The 22427-nt window shown below is 37.5% G+C and overlaps 1 protein-coding gene across 1 annotated transcript in view; it reads right to left on the minus strand.

Moving 5' to 3' along the window:
- LOC100547425 (protein FAM13C-like) overlaps positions 1 to 22427 on the minus strand; it is a 25224-nt gene continuing 2797 nt past the window's right edge. Inside the window, exons 2-8 of the mRNA XM_010714220.3 lie at positions 19342 to 19423; positions 13109 to 13259; positions 12683 to 12748; positions 8506 to 8716; positions 7665 to 7803; positions 6193 to 6274; positions 1 to 5280 (exon numbers count right to left, since the gene is read on the minus strand). Coding sequence (XP_010712522.2) covers positions 5012 to 5280; positions 6193 to 6274; positions 7665 to 7803; positions 8506 to 8716; positions 12683 to 12748; positions 13109 to 13259; positions 19342 to 19423 — 1000 coding nt within the window. The 3' untranslated portion in view covers positions 1 to 5011. The remainder of the gene's footprint in view (positions 5281 to 6192; positions 6275 to 7664; positions 7804 to 8505; positions 8717 to 12682; positions 12749 to 13108; positions 13260 to 19341; positions 19424 to 22427) is intronic.

Genomic DNA, 22427 nt, shown 5'->3' on the forward strand with positions numbered 1-22427 from the left:
AAAAATATAAAACAAATTCATAAAGCACTAAAATTTATATATGAAGATTAGTTTGAAATGTTGATAGCAGAAAATTAATCTAAATATGTTTAATTAATGAGTCCAAAAATACTTGGTAGAGAACTTATATAATCTTCAATTTACTCATCTTCCTATGGTATACTTACAGGCCATCCGTGATTACTCTCAAATATAGCAGACATTTTTGAAGATTAATGTTTTCCAAAGCCTTTATTATTATTATTATTGTCATATTCTAGTTTTAAAAAGTTATTTCTAAGATTGTGAACCAGGATTTCATGACAAGGATACAGGTAGGTATTTATTCAATCATCTGTTCTCCCCAAATAAACAGCCATGAATTCTGTTTCTGTCCACACTGACGCTGAATAGGACTTGGCAATGATTTAGCAAGAACAGAATGCAACTTTATATGACTTAAGTCTTACATAGATCACAAATGTGTATTTCCCCACTCAAGGTCTAATGCAGACGAAATCTAGGAAGAGAATGAGTAAAACTTTTTAGGTGAGAAATACAGTGTGCAAGAGCACACTGCTGGCTCATACGCGGCTTCTTGTCCACCAGAACTCCCAAGTCCTTCTCCACAGGACTGTTCTCAATGAGTTTTTCTCTCAGTCTGTACACGTTATTTAGGATTGTTCTGACCCAAGTGCAACACCTTGACATCAGTTACCCTTCCTTTGTCACTGATGTCATAACTCCATCACAGAAGGCCACCAGATTGGTCATGCACAATCTGCCCTTGGTGAAGCCATGCTGGCTGTCTTGGATCACCTTCTTGTCACACATGTGCTGTAACATCTCTTCCAGGAGGATCTCCTCCATGATCTTCTCAGGCATGGACATGAGGCTTATCATCCTATAGTTTCCCCATGTCTTCCTTTCTACCTTTTTAAAAATGGGAGTTATATTTCCCTTTTTCCCATCACCAAGGACATCACCAGGGACATCACCTGACAGCCATGACTGCCATTGGCTGGCAAGAGATGACAAACAGGAAGTTTCAGCTATGCAAACACAACACATTAACAGAGTAGAATGACAGACTGACAATGAAATCTCTAAATGTCTAACCATTGTGATACAGTGATTAAAACACCCCAAAAGCTGAACATATTGGAAAACAGTGCTATTTTTAAAATGAAAGGGAACAATAAGCAGCAGGAATTTGCAGCTGGATAGTGTGCATCTGTAGAACTGCTATGGAAAAGCTGCAGAAAATGCAGTGCTTTACTAACAATGGGAGCAGACCTGGGTTGCTTCCCCGGTCACACTCATTGTTCTGCTGCACTGAACACCACTTCTCCTGCAAGTGCTGAATTCTTTCTGCAGTGATGTTTCACAAGTGAAGTGTTTTATTTTTGCTCAAAAATCACAATATAAATCAGTGGTAGCAGAAAGAGAAATGTTGATTTCTCAACAATGTGATTTATCAGTGTTGGTGATGATGTACCGCTATGCTTGTGTTTTGTACAGAGAGCACACTATTTAACTGCTATTTTTTTTCCTTCCCCCCCTCTTCCCAAGAAAATCTGCTCCTAACATGTCCATATTTTCATCTGGGTTGGAACAGCAAGAAGAGGAGCATGTGAAGCTAATGTAATTTTCCACAGAGTCTGCCAGATCATGACAGATCTCTAGAATTAGAGTTAACTGCTGGAAGGTTTGGAGCAGAGCTCCTCCACTGCAATGAAGTAATGCAAAGAATGATGGAACTGGGGTGGGGGGATACATTTCTGCGAGAGATCGGTGACCAGGTTTTTTATTGAAAAATTGGAGAAATAATAATTAGCCATTTCTTTTCAAAAATATATCAAATCCTGAAGAAGTAATGTTCTTTCCTTGCTATTAACTTTGCAGGAGCATAAACTTTTTTGATTGTTGTCCAAATGCAAAAACAGAGCAAAACCTCTTGTTCTTAAAGGTCTGCATGAGTTAATCACTCTGAAATTATTTGTCACTCATGTTAAAAGAAGAGCTGCTAAACTAGAATTTAGGAGTATTATAAAACAGCTAACTGTATTGTTTATTGCTATTTCTGCAATTAATACAAGATTCATTCTTTCAAAAACTATTAAGCCTGAAGCAGCTGAACGCTTAACAGGAAACAGAGAATAATCATTAATATTGATTTTACACATGAGAAACAATCTCAAGAGGGCTTAGCATTTGGGTTTATTTCATTAGCTCGTTTCATTAGCAATCTCAAGACAGGTTTGTATTCAGCTGGGCTTAAAATGGCTGATAATTTCAAAATGAGAAAAGACAAACTCCAGAATCGTCTTGAACATCTTCTGATTATGGGCTGTGCATAGCAGCATGAAATTCAGTGCTAACTACATAAAAATACTGCTTCATAGCTAATGAAAAGATAAACAGAAATAGGCCTATAATTCATTCAGGTTTTGTAGCTTGTCCTCTTTAGACACACAGGATGGTTTAGGATTCTAAACGACTGTGCCTCCCACCTTCCTCTCATCTTATCTGCTATTTTATTAGGGTGGTTGTTGTATATTTGATGAACAAAATAGCCCTCCAAATGACTTGATAACTTTGGGCTAAAAATTAAAAAATCTGTGATCTACGAATCCTATTATCAACAGTCAGTAAAATGTTTACCAAACCAAATTTCACAAGTCACATTCAACTTTGCATCTTTTTTAAGGACACTCATTCTCTCATTTCTGTTTTGGGGGACAACAAGGCAACCTTGTATGGAAACACTATCATTGCCCCAAGCAGTTAAATCTTCAAAACAAAACAAAAAAAAACAACCTAAAAACATTTAAACATTTAGCTACTCTTTAGCTTGCTATTAGTCCAGCTCACATTCTGGTAGAGAATCTAAATTCTATACACAAAATAAAATATTGCACACCAAATTAACAACAGTAACACAAAAGTTGCTTGTAGATTAAGTGAAGATCTTGATCTTTTTTCTAACCAGCAGACATCCTTAATTCATTTTTACTTACGTTCCTGTAAACCTTTCTACCTCAAAAGACCAGAATCACTCATAACTGAAGATCAATAATTTTAATGTTAAGCATAAGGACCTAATGATTCAAAATTATTTTGAAATAGCTCAATTTGACTTCCTATTATTCCTCTTCAAACCTCTGTTCCATAGCAGCTTTGTATAAATATTTTCAATCATCTTTACTAAAAAAGGATAGATCTTTCAGAAGAAAAGTAGTTGAGATGTACAAATGAGTGCTTAAAAAAAAAGGGGGGGGGAAATATTAATTTGTGCAGACATTAAATTTAGATTACAGCTCTGCCATTGCACAGAATTAATCAAAAATGGAATGGGACCTGCAGCCAGCTTACTCTTGTACTCATAAGAGTTCTTCTAGATAGGATTTCCTCACTAACATCTGTTTTGGTAGCAGCAGATCTCTGCAGAGCAACATTTTTTTTAACAACTATAACTATTATCATGTAGTTTGTACTGTTGTGACTTAAGAGTACAAACAGGACTGCATGCTTTTGTTGTTCTCTTGTGTTTTCTTACAAAGGAGATATGCTTGTGAAACCATTTTCCTTACATGTTTTCAAAAAGTAACCTATAAAAAGAAGGAATTAAAAAGTCAACCATCTATGCAGAGCTCAAAATCTCAGCTACAGAAGTATGACATAGTTTTGCACAGTTCTAATTTTAATACAGTAACCAGTTGTTAAGAACCAAGAAAAGAAAAGAAATCAAAAATTACCTCTGCTGGGTACTTCATGCTATTGAAATCCATCCTAAATCATTTCCTAGTGTTACAATATTCTAGCACAGTTTAGTGTTTTGTTCTTTCTCGCTTCTCTTAGGCTCTCTCCCTCTCCCCATTCTCCCTCTTTTTCCTTCAGCAGCCAGAATCCAGATGTTTCTGACTGCACTGAGATTTCAGGTATCTTTGTGAACAGAATTTGTCATCTTTCTTGGTTATACAGCACCAAGCATAGCAACATCATTTGACAGCAGAAATAGGAAAATGAAATAAAGCAACACAAAATAAAAATAAAATATGCTCTTTTGTGGACAGTATGTTCTGTGGAACTGCTTTATAGAGATCCTAAAATGTGCCAGTAGCATGGATGTACAGAATTTTAAAATAGGTATTCATTTGAAAAAATAATTACGTCCCTAACTACGCAAGTGCATTTCATGGGATATTAAATCTTCTCTTAGATTGAAAAGAGTAATTGAGAATGTAGAAGAGCAGAGGCAATACAAACACAAGTAAGTGTATCAATATCAGAGGGCAAAGCAGCCTGGATGGTTTTGCTGCCCACGTGGCATTAATGCAGGGCTATCAACTAGACAGATATTTTTAGCATTACTCAGGTGAAAGGGGATCTTTACTGTCAAAATAACTGCACATGTTCCTAATTTCTCTGCTTCAGAAACATCTGGGAGAGATCCACCAAGGAGACCTGCAGGTTTATTGTCTACTAAGGGGGGACCTTGTGGGTCCTGGGCAGGAACCAAAGCTGAATTCACCCTGTCTGCTATTAATGGCCTTTGTACATTTGAATTCTGCGGTGGAAGACTGATCAAAACACACTTTTTTACACCAGTGAGGACTGACTTAGTCACTGTTTCAGCCAGTGGCCCAGGAGCCAGAAAAGCCTCCTAGTCAGTCCACAGGGAGCTCTTTGAGAGACTGAGACTGTGTCAGTGGTTTAGTGGGGGAGAAGTCTTGGTCCCTCATTACAGCAAAGTTTCTGTGGACTCAAGATAGGATTACATTTGCTTTCAGCATTTTTGATACAATGTGCATGCTCTTCACATGCACACAACCTCAAGTAGGCAAGTCTGGCTGATAATTTTTTCATCCATCTGAGCAAAAAGTGTTTGGCACTACTTGAAAAAAACTTCTTCACCTCATTGTCTGTGCAACTCTTCACAGAAAAATCACTTCAGAAAACTGCACTAGTGCAGTTAGAGAGAAAATGCCCTGCAGTGCCTGAGGGCACAGGATGCTTAGTCATCCAGCAACTAATATCTGTTTAAGATGATGAAGTACTGTAAGAGACAACCAGATTTGTTAAATACCTTAATAGTCTCAGGAATGTTGAAGTGTTGTCTTTTCTCCTTTAATTGTCTCAATACACTGTCCACGGTTTCTTCTGCTGAAGGAGCTTGTTCCATGCTTGTGGCCTCCTGTGTCCTAGTCTCTATGGGGGTCCCAGAACTTTCACTACTACCCTTTCTTTGGAGTGCTCTGGAGATACAGTTTTGCTCTTCTGACATTCTGAGTTTCAGCTCTGAAAGGTAAATTATTTGCTTGTAAATAGGTGAGAAATATTTGCAAACAAATTTCTTGTGATACTGTAAGAAAAAAGCATCCAGACTTCCCACGTGCAGTTATTATAGTGCAGCAGATTAGGACTTCTGGTGCAAGACTTTGTGCAGGGTCTAGTATCTAATGGAGAACTTTCCAGAAGAAATGTACTGGAAGTTGAGTTTTTAATTCTTTACCACAATAACACCTTCTCTATTCAAATGAGGTATAAAACATAACAGTAGGATTTAATTAGTAGTGTTAGTCCGTTTATAATGAAAAAGAACTTTTAGATAATTTATGAATAGCCTTAAGAAAATAAAAATCAATCAATCCTGGTTACATTCTCCCTGAAGGCAAGCATGTGATATACCCACAGGCGTTCACAGAGCTGTGTATGGACAGTCAGGGCAAAATGTGACCCCCAAGACCAAATGAAATATCAGGGAAATATCTCTTTCTACAGTCAAATAAATAGAAGCTTTAGAGATGCATAACCTCAGTCAATACTATTGCTAAGAAACTTTTAGCTTTGTAGTTTATTATTTTACATTAATTCTACTTATATTAGACCAGCAAACAGACACTCAAATGTACTTCAAATAACATTGCCTTTTACGTGAAGGTTGGTATTTATGGAGGACAGATGATGTCTTTCACCCCTCCCCTTGCTGCCTTGTTATGAGTATCAAATTGACTTTGATCCTTGCTGTCAGGAATCAAGGCAAGTCATGTCACCTAATATCTTTGTTGTCATTAGGAGACTTATTGCCATGCACTAGAGAAAAACATGCAGAGCACCAAGAATGGAGAACTACTTGTAAAATATTCCAGGTACACTCGTGCTGCTTCCAAATGCTTCAGCACTAAATTGAAATGACACGCTATTACGTACCTTTAAGCTGCTTACGACCTTTGGCCAAATCGTTCATCCATTTTAGGACTTCAGGATTGGAAGTCTTGTCACCATGTGAAGGCTGAATATAAAGCACGAAGGAAGGAGGAAAAAAAAGGAGGAATTGAGAATTAAACAGTCAAACAGAAAAAAATAAAAAAGGCCTGAACAGATAGAAACACTCATACAATGCTACAGATGTCCACATTTCCAGATGTGCATATTTCCAGATATAGAGTCACACAGACCATTTGGCTTGATCTCAGTACAAGCTGATTGTGGTTTATCTCTCCTCACACTGGCACAGTGCTACATGGATCTGAGTATTTTGCTTCTGATCCTAAAAAAATTAAAATCCTTGACTAACTGGATAAGTAATTTCAGTTTCTTCAGAGGACTGATAAAATGCCTGATGTTTGTCATTTTCCTAAAGAGAAACCTGTTGCAGGTTATAGGATGTCAACTGAAGCACTCTACCTTTGGAGGGATAAGCCTTACCTCCTTTACAACAATAATTCTTTTGGGAAACAGCACTTTAAATGTTTCAGCTGAACTGTTTAACTAATTAGATGAAAAAAAAACCCTATGCAACAGAGTTACAACAGTTCTTCCTTCACACTGAGAAATTGCGAATTAAATTAATAATTAAAAATAATTTACACTGGAACACTGAAATTCAGGTATTTTATATTATAAAACTTTTTTGCAAAATATAACCTTTGAAATAATTTCTTTCCTGTCACAGCATGATGACTACTAATGAAATTTTATTCACGAAGTACCTAATGACCATAGGATAGGACAATTCAGTGACATACGTCTAGGTTTGCAGTCACTGATGAGATCACAAAGTAGTATTACAATTTGCTCAATTTTTAATTTTAGCACAGTCATAACATATCACAAATTTCACTGTTTCATCCTTAGCATTGTGATGCTTTGTGTTTATACTACTTTATTCACATTAAACAAACTAGCTTGATAATGAGCAATGATCTTGCATACACTGCATAGTTTCCAGCGTCTCCCCATCAGCAACATATCACAATTAATATTTCTCTTATTTCTTCCATCAGCTTCTATGGAGCTCTCTCCATGTTTTGGAAGTTTAAAGGAATCTTTGTAAAAGAAGGCAGAATGATAATTTCCAAGCAAATGATTTAACCATGAAGTAAATAATTGGCTTTTCATCTTCTGAATCAACTTCAATTCGTAAGCCTATCAGTTATGTTTAAGTGACTCACACTTCTCACTCATGTAGAAGATGCCTGTTTTGTAATAAAAGTAATACAAAGAAATCACAAATTAGTCTCAGAACTTCTGAATACACTGAAAGATGATAAAATATATTCCTTCACTGATAATTTTCCAAAAATATCCTTTATCTTATTGTTGTGCATATTTCCAAACACGCTGGGATTCCTCCCTGCCTTTTGCAGTATTTCCCTTTATCTACTCAGTGATTTTCTTACCAGGTATTTTTTTTCTTGCTCAAACTTTTCTTCATACTTCCTAATTTTTCTCTTGAGACTCTGAAGATGCTTGGTAAGTTGTGCTATTGATTGGGGTTCTTTGCACTCTTCACAGTTACATCTAGAAGAACTTCTTGGTCTGCAAAAGCCAAAAGCATAGTAGCTCTATAAAAATGGCTAAAATGATCTGTGTCTTTTTTCAGATGCATGTAACACTTTCTTAACAAATCAGAATTTACACATAGGTTCTTTCACAGGTTAGAGAGAGTTTAGTTTTATAAAGCTAGCATGGAATAATTGTTTTTCCTTGAGGGTACTCACACAATATGCTAATATGTTTTATATACTTCTTTTTCCAATTAATTTTTGAATTTCTGAATATTTTTCAAAAAATAGTTTCTAATTTTTTATAATTACAAGTCAACAGAATTGAGTATTATTTATATGCAGTTGATCTTGTTTCTGACTGAAACTCATGTCTTGATTTCTGGAGGTCGCATATTGCTCATATATTCTATGACACTCATATCTAGTAAATTTTTGTACTTCAATAACCCTCTCTACTTTATGTTCACTTAACAGAATAGCTACTTAACTAAATTTTAAATCTGTCACTGCGTAACTGTATTTAACAAAGACTTAAAACAACATTACACTAAGTTATTAGCAAAAAATGCTAGGTCCCATTTCTGATATTTCAAATTAGCCATGCCAAAATACACTACAACATGAAATTTTCTTATTTATACCACAGGACTAACCGAGAGACCAAAAGAGTCAAAGATCATGCAGTGTTCAAAATGAATTTAAAATACAGATACATTTAAATATACTTTCTTACATCATGAAAGGTTGAGCACTTGGTGGAGAAGGGGCAGATTCTGGGTCTAAATTAAATCTCTGGCTTTGGCTAAAGATAGAGCAGCGTGGTGACAAAAGAGGATTGTCTCCATCAGTAATGTGATACAGCAGTCGACTGGTTCCTAGGGAACGATGTTCTTGTGGGCTGCTGTCCATGTCATTCTGCCAGTCTCTGTGGGCTGGTAAAGGCTCTAGAAAGAAAACACAAAACACTGTGTATTGAAGGTCATTCATTAGGTATAGCTACTTATATAAACAGAAACCTGTACATAGAAGGATTAAAAGTGCAAGTATTCAAAGTAAACATAGCAAGTATTTCAACAAAGTATCACATGCACCTTGAGCATTATACTAAGGGTAAGAAAATACAGAGGGCATTTATTGCCTTAACATACGGTGTCTTTAAGGTCTACAGGAGAAAGCGGGTGGATATCTTTCTAACTATGGAGTATAATATAAAGATGAACAGTTTCCCAGAAGAGAAACATTAATTAGACTTTTATAAACATTTGCTTTTGAGAGCCACATTCCCAAAGCAGAAGATACATATACAGAGCAAAATTTGTGTTGTGATGTAGCATTTTGTCCTTTGGTGAGTGGAAAGGCAGAACACAAACACTGTATTTCCTGATACTAAGAACGTCGAATGTTGTTTGTAGTTTTCTAATTTCATAAGGTTTTGAGATAACATGCATACGACTCTAAAGAACACTACACATGAAAATAAAAATAACAAGCAATCATTTGAAGTAGTTAATCAAATTAATGTGCAGTAATAACTGCTCCTTGGAAGAGTCACACTTACAGTACTGTGTTAATACTGTCTTTGACTGTAAATGGAAACCACCTCAGCTGCCTCAAGAGAAAAACTTTGTTTTTTAAAAATGATTAAGCTAGAAATCAGAATAATTTATTCTGTTCTGAAAATGTAGGAACTGCTGAACCCTATCATACTGATTGTTCATGAGTAACATGAAAAATGATGGGCACATTATGGAGCCTACCTCTATGGAATGCCAAGTGTTCATCTTCCCTTGAGTATTCCTAGTTTACTAGTGGGGAGAACCGTTGAATCTTTCTCCTCACCCTCAGTGGGTGAAATGGGTGAAGATAATCTGGCCTAGTTGATATTTTCACTATCAGATGGCTGTGCTTGAAAGCAGATTTTACTTCAAAGGAGAAACCCCACATTCTTCACCAAAAACAATAAGTGTGTGTTGAAGCAAACAATGTGTGTTCTTTCCCAGATTCCTCTGTGTTAATCTCCATAGTACATAGCACTTTTTATCAGCTACGTTATTTTATCCTCTAAGGCCATGTATACATACAGCCTTTGAATGCACATCATTTGCTATTTCCAGGCAGCATGCATGCTATTTCTAGTCAGTATCATGTCTGCAATATAACATGCATTCTACTATATTTTGCAGAATCCTTTTATTAAATAAAAGCCTTAAAGTGCACAGAAAACAAACAAACAAACAAACAAACAAACAACTGTACATGAATTTTTCCCCATAAAGCTAGCAGATCTAGGAAAGTTCTTTAACCTTCACTTTCTTTGCATTCTCACCCGTTTACATAGGACATGATACTCCCACAGTGAGTAGGTATCTCCTTCAGGATTTTAATGGAACCTTTGTAATACATTTTATTTCACCTCTGCCCAATAGATTGTGGAGCTATAAACCTGTACTTCTACACTAGGATGTTGAGGACACATTGGCTCTAAGTGGAACTCATCGTAAAAATCAATTGTTGATTCAAAAAGTAATAGAATAACCTAAAATATTATTTCATCAGAGAGTATCCAAATGTTTTTGCTTTGCTGACAACGGAAGTCTAACTGTATACTGCATAATCACAGTTTAGTATGTCATGCAAAAGTTACATGTGATTTCTGTGTCTATAAGTTCACTTACTTCAACAGCACCATCAATTATAATTACTTTAATCATTTTATCACAATAAGACAATGTAGGTGATAATTAATTCTAACCTAGTATCTTTCCTCTAATTACTTCCTACTCTGTTGGTAAAATCCACCTCTTAAAGATACGGAAGCAACTCCCAGAAGTTCTAAACAGAGTATGAGAACTAAATCCTCCCAAACAGAGATATCCAGAAAGGCATCTGGGTGAAGCATAGACACGGTATTGTACCAGCCACAGGAAGTTATTTACACAGGCAACATACAGTGATAAAGACTGGAGTAAAAGCTGTTCTGCAAACAAAAGTGCTGTTAGTTTCTGGCAATTAATCTTCTCTATTATTACACTTTCTATGACCACAAGAAAGGTCTTAGACCCAAACTTATCATACACCAGATGCACTGAATTGCTGTGTACAGTCCAGAAGTGCTCAGTAAGTCATGACTACTTATTCATTTGTATGGCCAACTTCACTTTTAATTACATTTTAAGGCAATTGTCCTGATTCCAGATCTGTGTAGATTCTAAACATGACACTATTATTTTATGAGTAACACACATACTAACCCAGTATCTACACGTGCCTGACCTAATTTCAGCCTCTATTTTTGCTCAAACTGGGAAACATAGCCACAGCTAGCCAAGCTCATATGTTGCTCCTTAGCATGCATCTACTCTGTGTCATTTATTCAGTCCATCTTGCCACAGGCAAGGGTTAACCAGAGGATTTAAAGCCAGTATCTAGTACCTTATAATAAGCAGTGAGCTTAATAGTACAGACTTCAATCATATAATACAGGTTGACTGATGCATATATTTGTGTTTAGTTTAAGTGAAATAATAATACAACATCATCTGTTATATATAAAAGTAAATACACTGATGTAATGTGTTCCAATGTGTGTCAACATTTGTGACATCTTTGAATGCAGCAGCTCGCTGCTCAAGTCACATGTATACTCATATCCAAGAAGTATAACTTACATTCTGCTTTTCTTTTTTTCCCATTAAAAAATCTTGCTTAGTACCCCCTTGTAATTCTTCATGGACTTATTTTGCCAGCTCTAAATCAATTTTTTCCATATCCAAACAGAAGCTGCTGACTTGTCTCAACAAAACTTACCATTGATTCCTTAAAATTTGCATTGGGAGTAGCCTGCCTTTTTAACAAACTGCTGGGGCTTCATTTAATCACACATATAAATGCGTATGTATATACTTTATAAAATACATTACGCAAGCATATTTATACTAATATATTTACACACTGTACATTTTTTTTCTATTGCCTGATTTGCTAAGCAAAGGCTAACAACTAGACACGTGGTGAATATGGTGCATCCCCTAAATAGTCTGTTTCTAGCCTGGTGCAAATCTCTGGACCTCCATCCAAATTCAACCTGAAAAAGCCAATAGTCTCATGTAACACCTGTACCTAAACAGAATGAATCAGATTTCGTTAGTAATTTAAGAGACAGAATTACGACAAGCTCTATCTATAAAAAATAGGAACTCAATAAAGAAAATTCAATCAACCACAGCACAGGTGTTAGCATGGAGGGTCCATTAAAATCGATTTAAATAAGTGAACTTTAACTGAAGCACAAGTTTGAACTGCCAGAGTAACAGAGCATGCTCTAGACTGCATGGCAGGAATGCTACATCATCCAAAACTTGTGTGTGTATATATGCTTTATAATAATTTGGATTCTACTTATCATTTCCCTTAATTTTTCAATACAAACATCAAACTTAAGTACATATTAACACTCTAATTTGTCCTCTTTTTAGGTATTTAACTTGTTATTTCTTGCTGAAAATTCTAAGCAACAGCTTTAGAAGTAAGTTATTCTGAACCCAGCATTTATTCAGTCATAAAATGTCCATTGCATAGTGATTACTTACCTATCTGTTTTAATTTGAACCATATATGGTCAACAATGTAAGTGTTTGTGTATTCATGCCACTTGTCTGTGAGATGTATTAGTCATATTGCCTTTGACCTATTTTTCACGAACCGTGATTCCTTTCCTGAGCATCACGACTATCAACCCAGTGACTAGAAGCTATGAATTGACAAAAATAGTGCAGAGCCTTAGGGCTATTTATTTGCCAGGACTGGTTTCCATACTGAGGAAAGAGAGAGAGGTAGCACACCACAATTTGCCCAGATGAGTAATAATAGGGAATCATTAATGATTTAAATGCACATGCCATAAAACTCACCTTCACTATCTCTCTGCTGATGCATTAAACTAAAATCAATAATAGGAGAAATGAAGTGATATTGGTCTGACAAAAAGAACGACAAAAATAGAATTACATGATATGGCAGATGATCTCACACAATACAGGCACAGGAAACAAAAAGCATAAGTTCATTTGAATAAATAACAGACAAACTAAAAAGAATCAGGATTCTTAAAATCTACTTGAAAAGTCAAATTCCCTTGCAGAAAGACAAAGGCTATAGCCATTAATTTCTGCTCTTTTAACAAGTATCATCCCTTTTTACATTAGCATTTGCATCAGGAAATGGTGCTTTGCATCAGCTCGGCAGTTTCCCAGAGGACTGCAAATCTGAGATTAGACTGCAAGTCACAGGGCTGCTTTATAATTGCAAATGAGAGCACATATGACACGATCCCTTACCTCCACTACTGGCCCCATCAGCTTGCACACTGGTTTGGACTGATGAAGGGGCTGGATCCTTGGGTGCCGGCAGCTGGGGAGTTTCCTCCTGGGTTGGCAGAAACGCAGAGCACAGATCGGTTTCAAGGGCTTGTAGCTTCAACAAAGAATTCTGCAGACAAAAGCAGAACATTTGGCTAGATAGAGAGCAACAAAATACAGCGGTAGCTCTTCAACTCACTGAGCCCATTAGGAGCGCCTGCAAAGGGGTGTTCCACTAGCAGCTCTGAGGATGTACAAAAGAACAAACATGCACTATTCCACGAGTTTCTTCACTTCTGGTTATTTAAGTCCCAATTTAAATGGATTATTCGTGACACGTGGGAAAGATGACATCGTCAGCGAAAGACAATTTATTCTAGGAAGCCAAACTGAGATGGTGTCCCTTTTTTCTTGGTTCTGAAGCAGTACACTAAGTAAGTATTTCATTCATTGGGCTGACATCACGATCTGATGACATTATGTCCCTCCCCGTTTACCATTCATGAAAAAAAAGTCTCCCTCTTCAGCCTATTGTGCACTACACAGCAGTGAACAAAGGGTTACTGAGAACACGCTGCCTCATGGGATTCTTGGAAGAGATATTATTTAATTGGCTTTTTTAGAGATACTTCCTTATGTAGACATCGCTTTTATGTAGGTGGCTGCTGCTTCTGCAAGGCAACCAGATCGTTTCCTATCTGCTGCAAAGGGAAAATTAACAGATCATTGTCACTTACTGCAGACAAATCAATGGGGACAAAGCTAGTTACCTATAACATCACTCCCAGCTACACTGTCATGTTTGGTCCGTTTCTCATTTTAATCTTCAATGCTGCATGCAATACTCAGCTGGACAATCTGACACAAGCATCTTGCTATGATGCAAATGCTGTAAAAGCCCTAATCACCATTCAGCTGGGTGAAGTGAGTCACCATTGATACCAAATGTATTCAGCTTCCCTTTCTCAAGGGAAATAGAACTTGCAGCATAAAACAAAAACACATACAGCTGTTTTAATAATCACACAGCTGATGCATTCAGAATATACATAAAATGTTAAATTGCTCACAAGAGCATATTTACAAAGAGCATTTTCTGAAAGAAATCTGAATTACAACACGAAGAAATTCCTTGAGTTTATATCCTAAAAAGGTACTTTCCCTACTGCATCAAACATCTGAAACTAATGTATTGATTCATTTAATGAAATAGCGAATTTATTTATTAGAGTAGCTTAATACATCTGCACATTACTATTTAATTTTAATAGAGCACTTTTGTAAGTTCAAGGGTGGCAGTATTTTTGGCTAAAAAAAAAAAAAAAAGGCTAGTGAATTTGACAGGGAACAGCAGGGAAGCCTTGGTCTTTTTGTTCCTTACGTAGAATTCAGGCAGTGAAAAGGGAATAGAAAGGAGCTCTTTCAAAGAGATACCTCAAAATAGAGAAATTTTGAAAAAGCAGAAAGTGTATTTTCCCCATGAAAATAAGGATGCTGTCTTGAAGGGATACTCATGGCACTGGTTTGTGAAGAGTCTTCATTTTCTACTTCCTCTCACCTCAGCTAAATACTGTGGTTGTGGAATCACAACACATGGACAGTGTTTAACAGTTACTACTTGATTTACAGGCCAGGGAGGACTCTGATCATAGAATCATAGAATGGCTTGAGTTAGAATGGACCTCAAGGATCATCAGCTTCCAACCCCCTGCCACAAGCAGGGTTGCCAGCCTCTAGATCACATACTAGATCAGGTTGCCCAGGGCCCCATCCAACGCAGCTTTGGACACCTCCAGGGATGAGGCATCCACAACCTCTCTGGGCACTCTGTTCCTTCACCTCACCACTCTCTCAGTAAAAAACTTCCCCCTCACATCTAATCTAAATCTCTCTTCCTTTGGTTTGAAACCATTCCCCCTTGTCCTGATCCCAGCACAGACCTTATTGCAATGACTGTGTATGGCAAACATCCTTCCAGAGTTTTCAAAGCAGTCTCTAAGTCTCCTGGTAAGAAGAACATAGGTGAATGACTGACAAAAAATTCTAGCCTTCATGGACTTTGGCATTTGAATGAAAAATCCTACATCAAGAAAATATACTTGTTTGCATTTCTTATTATATATTACTTGTTAAACACTTCCAATTTCAACAATTTCAGCTGTTGATTCACTAGCTAGTTTGCATTTTGTTATTTTCTGAGATATTTTTCACCCAGTTGTGGAAAGTGGGTGGATGGCAAATTTCCAGCCATTTCCAAATACTAAAAAAAATCATGTAATAATAATAGAAATACCTTTTGTGATTTCTTGAATGTGCCCTTGACAGAGATTTGATGTAGGGAGAAAATGAGTAACTAACTTATACCATTTTGATGTTACCAGGGAAATGATGAATCTGGAGTATGCCATCAACCTTATCTCACTCTTAAAACACAGCTGAGCACTATGGTGCTGACAAAGGACTGTACAGGAAAAGCTACCAAACATTTGTGGGAACACACACAAAGAGACAGTTTTAAGCAGAGGCCTAGCAGAAAGCTGCCTTGTATCGCAGACTCACAGGCATCAAGAGTGTCCTACTAAATGGCAGGGACAGCCCTGCTGCGTGCCCTGCCTCTCTGGGAGCTGCCCAAAGCACCAGCACAGCCAGAGCTGCCAGGTGCATTCCACTATCATGGGCCCTCTTCCCCTGTAACCAGAGCAATGTGTCCCCACATCTACACCTGCATCCCACGTAGGGCAAGAGGGTGTTCTGCGAGGGGGCAGCAGGTCGTGTACCCACCCTTGGGCTCGCAGGGGTCAGGACAACTGCTGGAAGAATTCAGAAAGGAGGAAAGTAAAAGTCCTACACGGCACACGCTCAGCAACACACCCAGTCTGGAGATAAACCAGCCCATGTACATCCTATTTACAGACCTCTCATGTTCCAGGGCCTGCCTTTGGAACCCAGATAGGCTACCTCTGCTCCTGACTGTTTTAAAAGTGTTACAGACCATGTTAGAAGCAAATATGAGCAGCTACAACATACAAAGAAAGAGGCAGGTGTTAGTTCATGGAAGGTACTATCATAACTTTTGGTAAATTCTCCAATGAAAAACCAGTATCACTGAAGTAATTTAAGTTATTGCATATTAGAGCAGATAATTAACTCAGTTCAAATCCTTCCGATTTTATGCTCATTCCAATGTTATTCTGGTGCTTAACACTACTGTCACATAATAATTCTTGATTCATGCTAATGTAAATAAGAGGGCATTAATATTTAAAATGGATCTTCATGTTTATTTGGAAAAAATATACATAGGACTGCCTCTTAGGTGCAGTACTTTGCAAGTTTGAAAAAGAAGCAATTAGAATAGCCATCATTATTGTCCTCTTGGAGTAACTGACAACTTGACCTATACCAATTTCACTAGAAGAAGAAATGAAATCCTGCATTTTTGCAAATCAAATATAATGAAAAAAAATGTAGAACTTTACAACAAGTCCAAGGAAAACAGAAGGATGTGCAGTTGTGGCATTTCTTTCCTACTTGTAACTCCTGCTACTGCTTTAAGAGAACAGTCATGAAGGTATCACATATCACACTCCTGCCTGCTGGAAAAAAAATATAGTACAAAAGGACAGCCATTGGCAGCAGAAGTTCAACCTGCAGTAAAGAAACCATCTTTACAAACAAGTCAGCTTGTAGCCTGAACCCACCCCTCCCAACCATCTCTCTTTCCAAGGGATTTTTGAAAACCAAGAGAGTTTTCAAGGAGCTATAGAGATGGGCAAGGAGCTATAGAGATGGGCAAGGAGTTATAGAGATGACAGATAATTTCTTACATCTAAATACCTCACATCTACACTTGCACTGCTTTATCACCCTGGAGAACATGACACTGAATGAACAAATACTCCCTTTCTATCACCAAAATGCTCTGGCAAGGAATGGAAGACCTCTGAAATAGCTTATGTATTTTTTTCAGTTGGTGTTATCTCCAACTGGAGGTCCGTGTGTGAGGCTGGGCAGCATCAGTGCCACGTGCTGTGGGTCAGTATGCCCAGTGGCTGCAGCCCAGCAGGAGGCAATGAGCCCAATGATGCCTCACGAATCTCCCTTTTTGCACCAAGGGCTGTGCACCACTGATCAGCCCGCAGCATAGAGCAGATGGATATGATGGCTGATCAAGAGCCATTGCTGTTAGAAACACTTCTTTCCCTGAAAATGCATTACTATAATCAGCTTCCTTTGATCCCTGGGGAAGGAAGAAACATAGCCTGTTTAGGAACTGTTGAGGAAAGGGAAGGAGAATGTGTTTATCACTCACATAGATCCTGCCCAGGTCTCAGGGAGAAGCAAAGCCTATGCTTGGTCCTTTCTGTGCAAATACAGCTGCCCAGCCATGCACGGTGTTTCTGACTGCTGAGGGTGGTTGCACCCTGCCCTGGGCCTGCCTCTGTCCCAAGATTGGAAGGCAGCTGTTTGATTTTATCCAGCTTGCTGATGGATTTATGCCATTGGCTGGGGCAGAGAAGTAGAACAAGCTAAGCTTTCAGTATTTAATGGCCTTTGGAGTGATTCATACAGAAAAGAAACAGAGTAAATATCAGTCCTTTCAATTTCTTCACAGTGAGGAAATTAAAAGCAGCACTAGAACAGTGACATACAAAAGCATTTGCCTTGCCTTTTAATCTGAGGGTTCAGGTTAAAACAAGATAGGCATATTTTACGTAAACATAAATAAATCCTTGGTACCTGCTGGGGCAATACTTGCGTCTTGAGGCAAATGACATTTTCAATTCAAAACTTCCCTCACGGGTAACAAACAAGCAACAATAAGATAGAACAAGATATGCCCTGGATCTGTATAATGTCACTGGTGACTAGTGAGGAGAGACAGCACTTTCTCTAATCCAAGAAGGGAATTTATTTTGTAATACCTCTCCATTTAGGCTTGCAGGAGACCTGAGATACACAGCAATCTAAGATTTTGCAAAGAAAGTTAGCACCGCAGTGTGGCTGTGGCTCATTCCCCACAAATGATATGAAACTCATTTTAATTTTTGAACTAATTATCTGTTTTAATATTTTTATTTACTATTTTTAGGGGTTTTTTTAAACTATTTTTTTATTTACTATAATATTTACCTTGGAGGGATCCTTTGCAAGAATTTAAAATCTTGATACTTAAGTCTTGTGTGAAGACAAGAGTGGACTCAATGATCTCTGTGGGTCCCAACTTGGGATTTTCTATGATTCTAACTGCAGAAACTCTGGTGATATTTGCAGTGGAGCTTCTCAGAAGAAACAATAACAGTGATTTCTCCCAGAGCCTTAACTAGCTAGACCAGGACTGAGAATTCTCCCTTACACTTGTCACATAAAGGGCCTTCCTAGTTATTATTGGGATTTTCAACAGTGAGCTGCACAGCAATGACATGAATGCAGAGGAAATAATTATAGCATTTTTTATCTGAATTCCTTTAAAAGGACACAGGATAGTTTTCTCCTAATGAAATTCAGGCACATTACAGAAACAAAGCTGGTGTTCTATGCTTTGACAGGAATAGACTTCCTTTTACACCCAATTCTTCCCCAGCACATCTGCCCCCATCTGCTTATGTTGTCTTCTTAGGCCACACTTTAAAATATCATCTGGTCCTTGTTTATATCCCAGCACATTCACTGCTCTTGCAGAATTGAGCTTATATCTGCTAGTAAACAGATACCCTGGCTCGTGGTACTATTTGGCCTTCTGTGTTATTGTTATTTGGCTTTTCTCTCTTCACTCCAACCCTCCCCTCCTACTCTCTGACAAAAGCACTCTTCAGACTACATTGCCCTGTTCGTGGTTTATTTATGTAGGATGTAGCAACCTTTGAGACGTCCTTATTTTTAATCAAAACATAATTGATTTAAGCTGTAATATGAGGAAAAAATCAAATCTTCTTGCAAGATGGCATTTCACTTAGTCAATATTGAATGTTTAATTCTTTTCTGATCACAAATAAAATGTAGCACAGTTCATTTAGTTTAAAAGTCTGACTTTTAAACCATTCCAGCAGTCTCACATCACATTTTTACACCTGTCTTCAAAAACATGGATGAAATGATTCATTAAAAAGATAACCTAGGATTCTCAAGTGATTGTATTATTCCAAGTGCTGAGAAAAAACTCATTTGATTCAAAATTTTAACACCATATTTCCATTTTTGGTTACACTTACCTCAGTTGAGCTGCATAGTTGCTCGGTTGCTTCATTTTGTGAAATACATGTGTTTTGATCAATTCTACAAAACAAAACAAATCTTTTCCATCAATAGATTTCTTGTTTATGTTACAAATGTTCTAGACTATTCATCACATTTGTACATAAATTACAAGTTACAAGATATTGGAAAAAGAACATTTGTATGAAATTTACTTCTGTATTTTATACCTCATGCAAAAAAATACCAGTGGTTTTACGGAATTCTGCAAAACCTATATTTAAACTATGAATGAGAACCTGGAAACTATGTCATTAAAGTGTAAGTTCACTGTGTTACACAGAGTCCATCAGCAGCACCATCGGCTCATGACAGTTAAAGCCAAAAAGAGTTCAATTGTTTAAAACTAAGCATTATTTGTCTCACATGCTTTAAGAACAAGTATTTTCCTCTATCAGAGCCATAAAGAATAAGCCTTTCATATTTAAACTCGATGGCATTTTAGGCTCTCAACCTTCAGCTTTCTGCTTAAAATTATCTTTTGCAAATTTCACACAGACCTGTGGGACTCTCATAAGTAGATGGAAATCCTTTGAGCAAGAGAGATTTCCATGTTTTGTACTAAATGTCATTTAGCAGCCCCCAGTGGTGTCCATAGCTTTGCTTTTCCCTCAGCATATCACTGCTTCTCCATGTGGAAATAGAAAAGGAAGGTCCTGGACCAGCAAGGGGAAAATCTGTTCCCATTGACTGCTGCTAGTGTGAGGACTGCGTGCCACATTCAGGCAGATGCAGCCATAGCCATAGCAGGTGCCCATCTAAAAAAAGCTCTAACTTTTACACAGCAGAAATGACATTATGAGACAGCAGAAGAGTTTTAGAACACTATGAAGGAGCATGGAAAGATCTAAAGAACTAACTTATTTGGAAAGAGTGAAATGTTATTTACAGTTTGGTTTGGTAACATGTAAGGAACCACCTGCAAGGCTACAAAAAATGTACTTAAAAAGTGATTTATTACATTGAAGTAGTGCTAGACACAAGGCAAAGGAATGAAAGGACATGTCAGCTTTGTGCTCTTCTGGTACCCATTTGGATGACTCTTTTTCAGAGTAATACATAACTTCCTTAACAAAAGAAGCAGTTCTTACAGGCACTGTAGGATATTCTGCTTAACTCACAGCTACGTCACTCACTTCAGAGACTAAAACCTGCATAGCTCCCTTCCCTCTCTCATTCAGACTGATGTTCTCACCTACTTTTTTAGGGATGCAGACACGTTGCATTTTTCTATTCTATTTCACTGAAAATACTAGGAGGAGATGTTTCCAGTTTTGCATTCATGGGATTCTGGAGATGCCAGATGTTTTCTGAAATATCTGAAGCAAATAACCATTTTTGTCTGAAAATGATTTACACTAGCAGTAAGTATGCTGAGCTGGTCCTACGCTACAGAGTTCTGGGGTGTGCCTTTTTTTGTTTTCACTAAGACCAAATGCTCCACTAGGCAAATGCAGGTTATCTGAATGTTGTCAGGCAACAAGGGCTTACAATTTAATAACTATGGGTTGGATCCTACGCTCATTAAAATTCAATCACAAAATATCCATTGACTTCAAAAACAGCAGTAACAAAGTCCTGATTTTCCATCTGTGCTGAGAACACTAAAATTTTTTTAAACTTCAACCTGAATAACTGTAGGTGATTCATATTCCTTATTACTGACATCACATAAAATAAAGAAAACACATTTCTCTCTACAGATACTATTCATATATATGTAATACCATCCTTACTGAACTACAGAAAGCCATATCTCAAACTCTTCATGAAGTCTGGCAACTCTGGCTTTTGGCAGAATTCTGCTATTGCACAGATGCAAAGATTGAATCCAATAACATGTACATTTGAAGCTTGTGGACATAAAAAAAAAAAGTTAATTATCCTACCAGAGCTCCTAACAGACTTCAAGGGGCAGATGAATTAATTTGCATGAGCAGTGAGCTGTTTGAAAAACAGACCGGAACATGTGAATTACTGAATTATGCATGATGCTGATATTGCTTCTAAACTCACGTAAAATTCAAGTAAAACTACATAGATTTAAAAACTAGGAAAAATATTTAAACATAAGCCAAGCAAATTTAATTTTTATTTCTCAGATTAAAAGCAGGAAGGAGCATTATATTCTCTAATCTGCAAATCTCCACCCTTTATACTCCTCCCAGTTCTCTCTCTTGGATCAGGACTAGATTCCTGTACATTTAAATCAGCCTAACCCTGAGTTATACTACCATCGTTCTCAGGAGTCCTATTTATTTATGCACTACAGTGCCACATGCACTTGGTGTCCTGGGCCAAGTATCACATTAGTGATACTACTGGTGATAATTCCTTGAAAGCAAACCACATCCCATGCTATGGAATGGATCTTCTTTTCCAGAATCACTTCTGGTCTATCCTGGGCCAACACTCTTTCCCCACCTTCAGTCTTGACATCAGTTTTACCCTACCCGCTGTGAGGATGACCTACCAGGTGAACAGCTCAGAAAAGGTAGTCTCCCTACCACATAAGAGGATTGATTCAGCCTATCAACAGGTTACTGCACAACCAACACATCTCAGAATCAGGGAAGTAGAATCATCTTTTCTGAGACCCCCAACAAACAGCAAAAAGCACTATGAAATTCAAACATAGTCACCACCTTACTACAGGGCTGCAAGTAAATGCATAAGTTTGCCTATGAATCTTTAAAAAGCAAAGCAGAACTACAAGAGGCTTTTGCATTAACACAGAGCATTACTCGCAATGTAAGAAATAACACCTTTAAGGGCCTAAGAGTGTTTGGACACATCCTATGCTGCTCTATGGGCTGTCTCTTAATGCTGGAGCAAGCAGATATACAGAGATTCAATAGAGCAGTCTCTCTCAAACTGCAGCACTTTGGAAAAGGCTAGCTTTGGCTGACTGCCACAACTACTTTTCTTACATTATGAGCGCCTCTCATGCTCACAAGGCATAGTCCTTACTTAGGATACAGTGATGTGTTGACATTTTTGCCCCTCTGCATCCACTCCTTTTTTCTTTTTTCTTTTTTTTCTT

The sequence above is a fragment of the Meleagris gallopavo genome, chromosome 8 (assembly GCF_000146605.3).
Source record: "Meleagris gallopavo isolate NT-WF06-2002-E0010 breed Aviagen turkey brand Nicholas breeding stock chromosome 8, Turkey_5.1, whole genome shotgun sequence".
Lineage (NCBI taxonomy): Eukaryota > Metazoa > Chordata > Aves > Galliformes > Phasianidae > Meleagris > Meleagris gallopavo.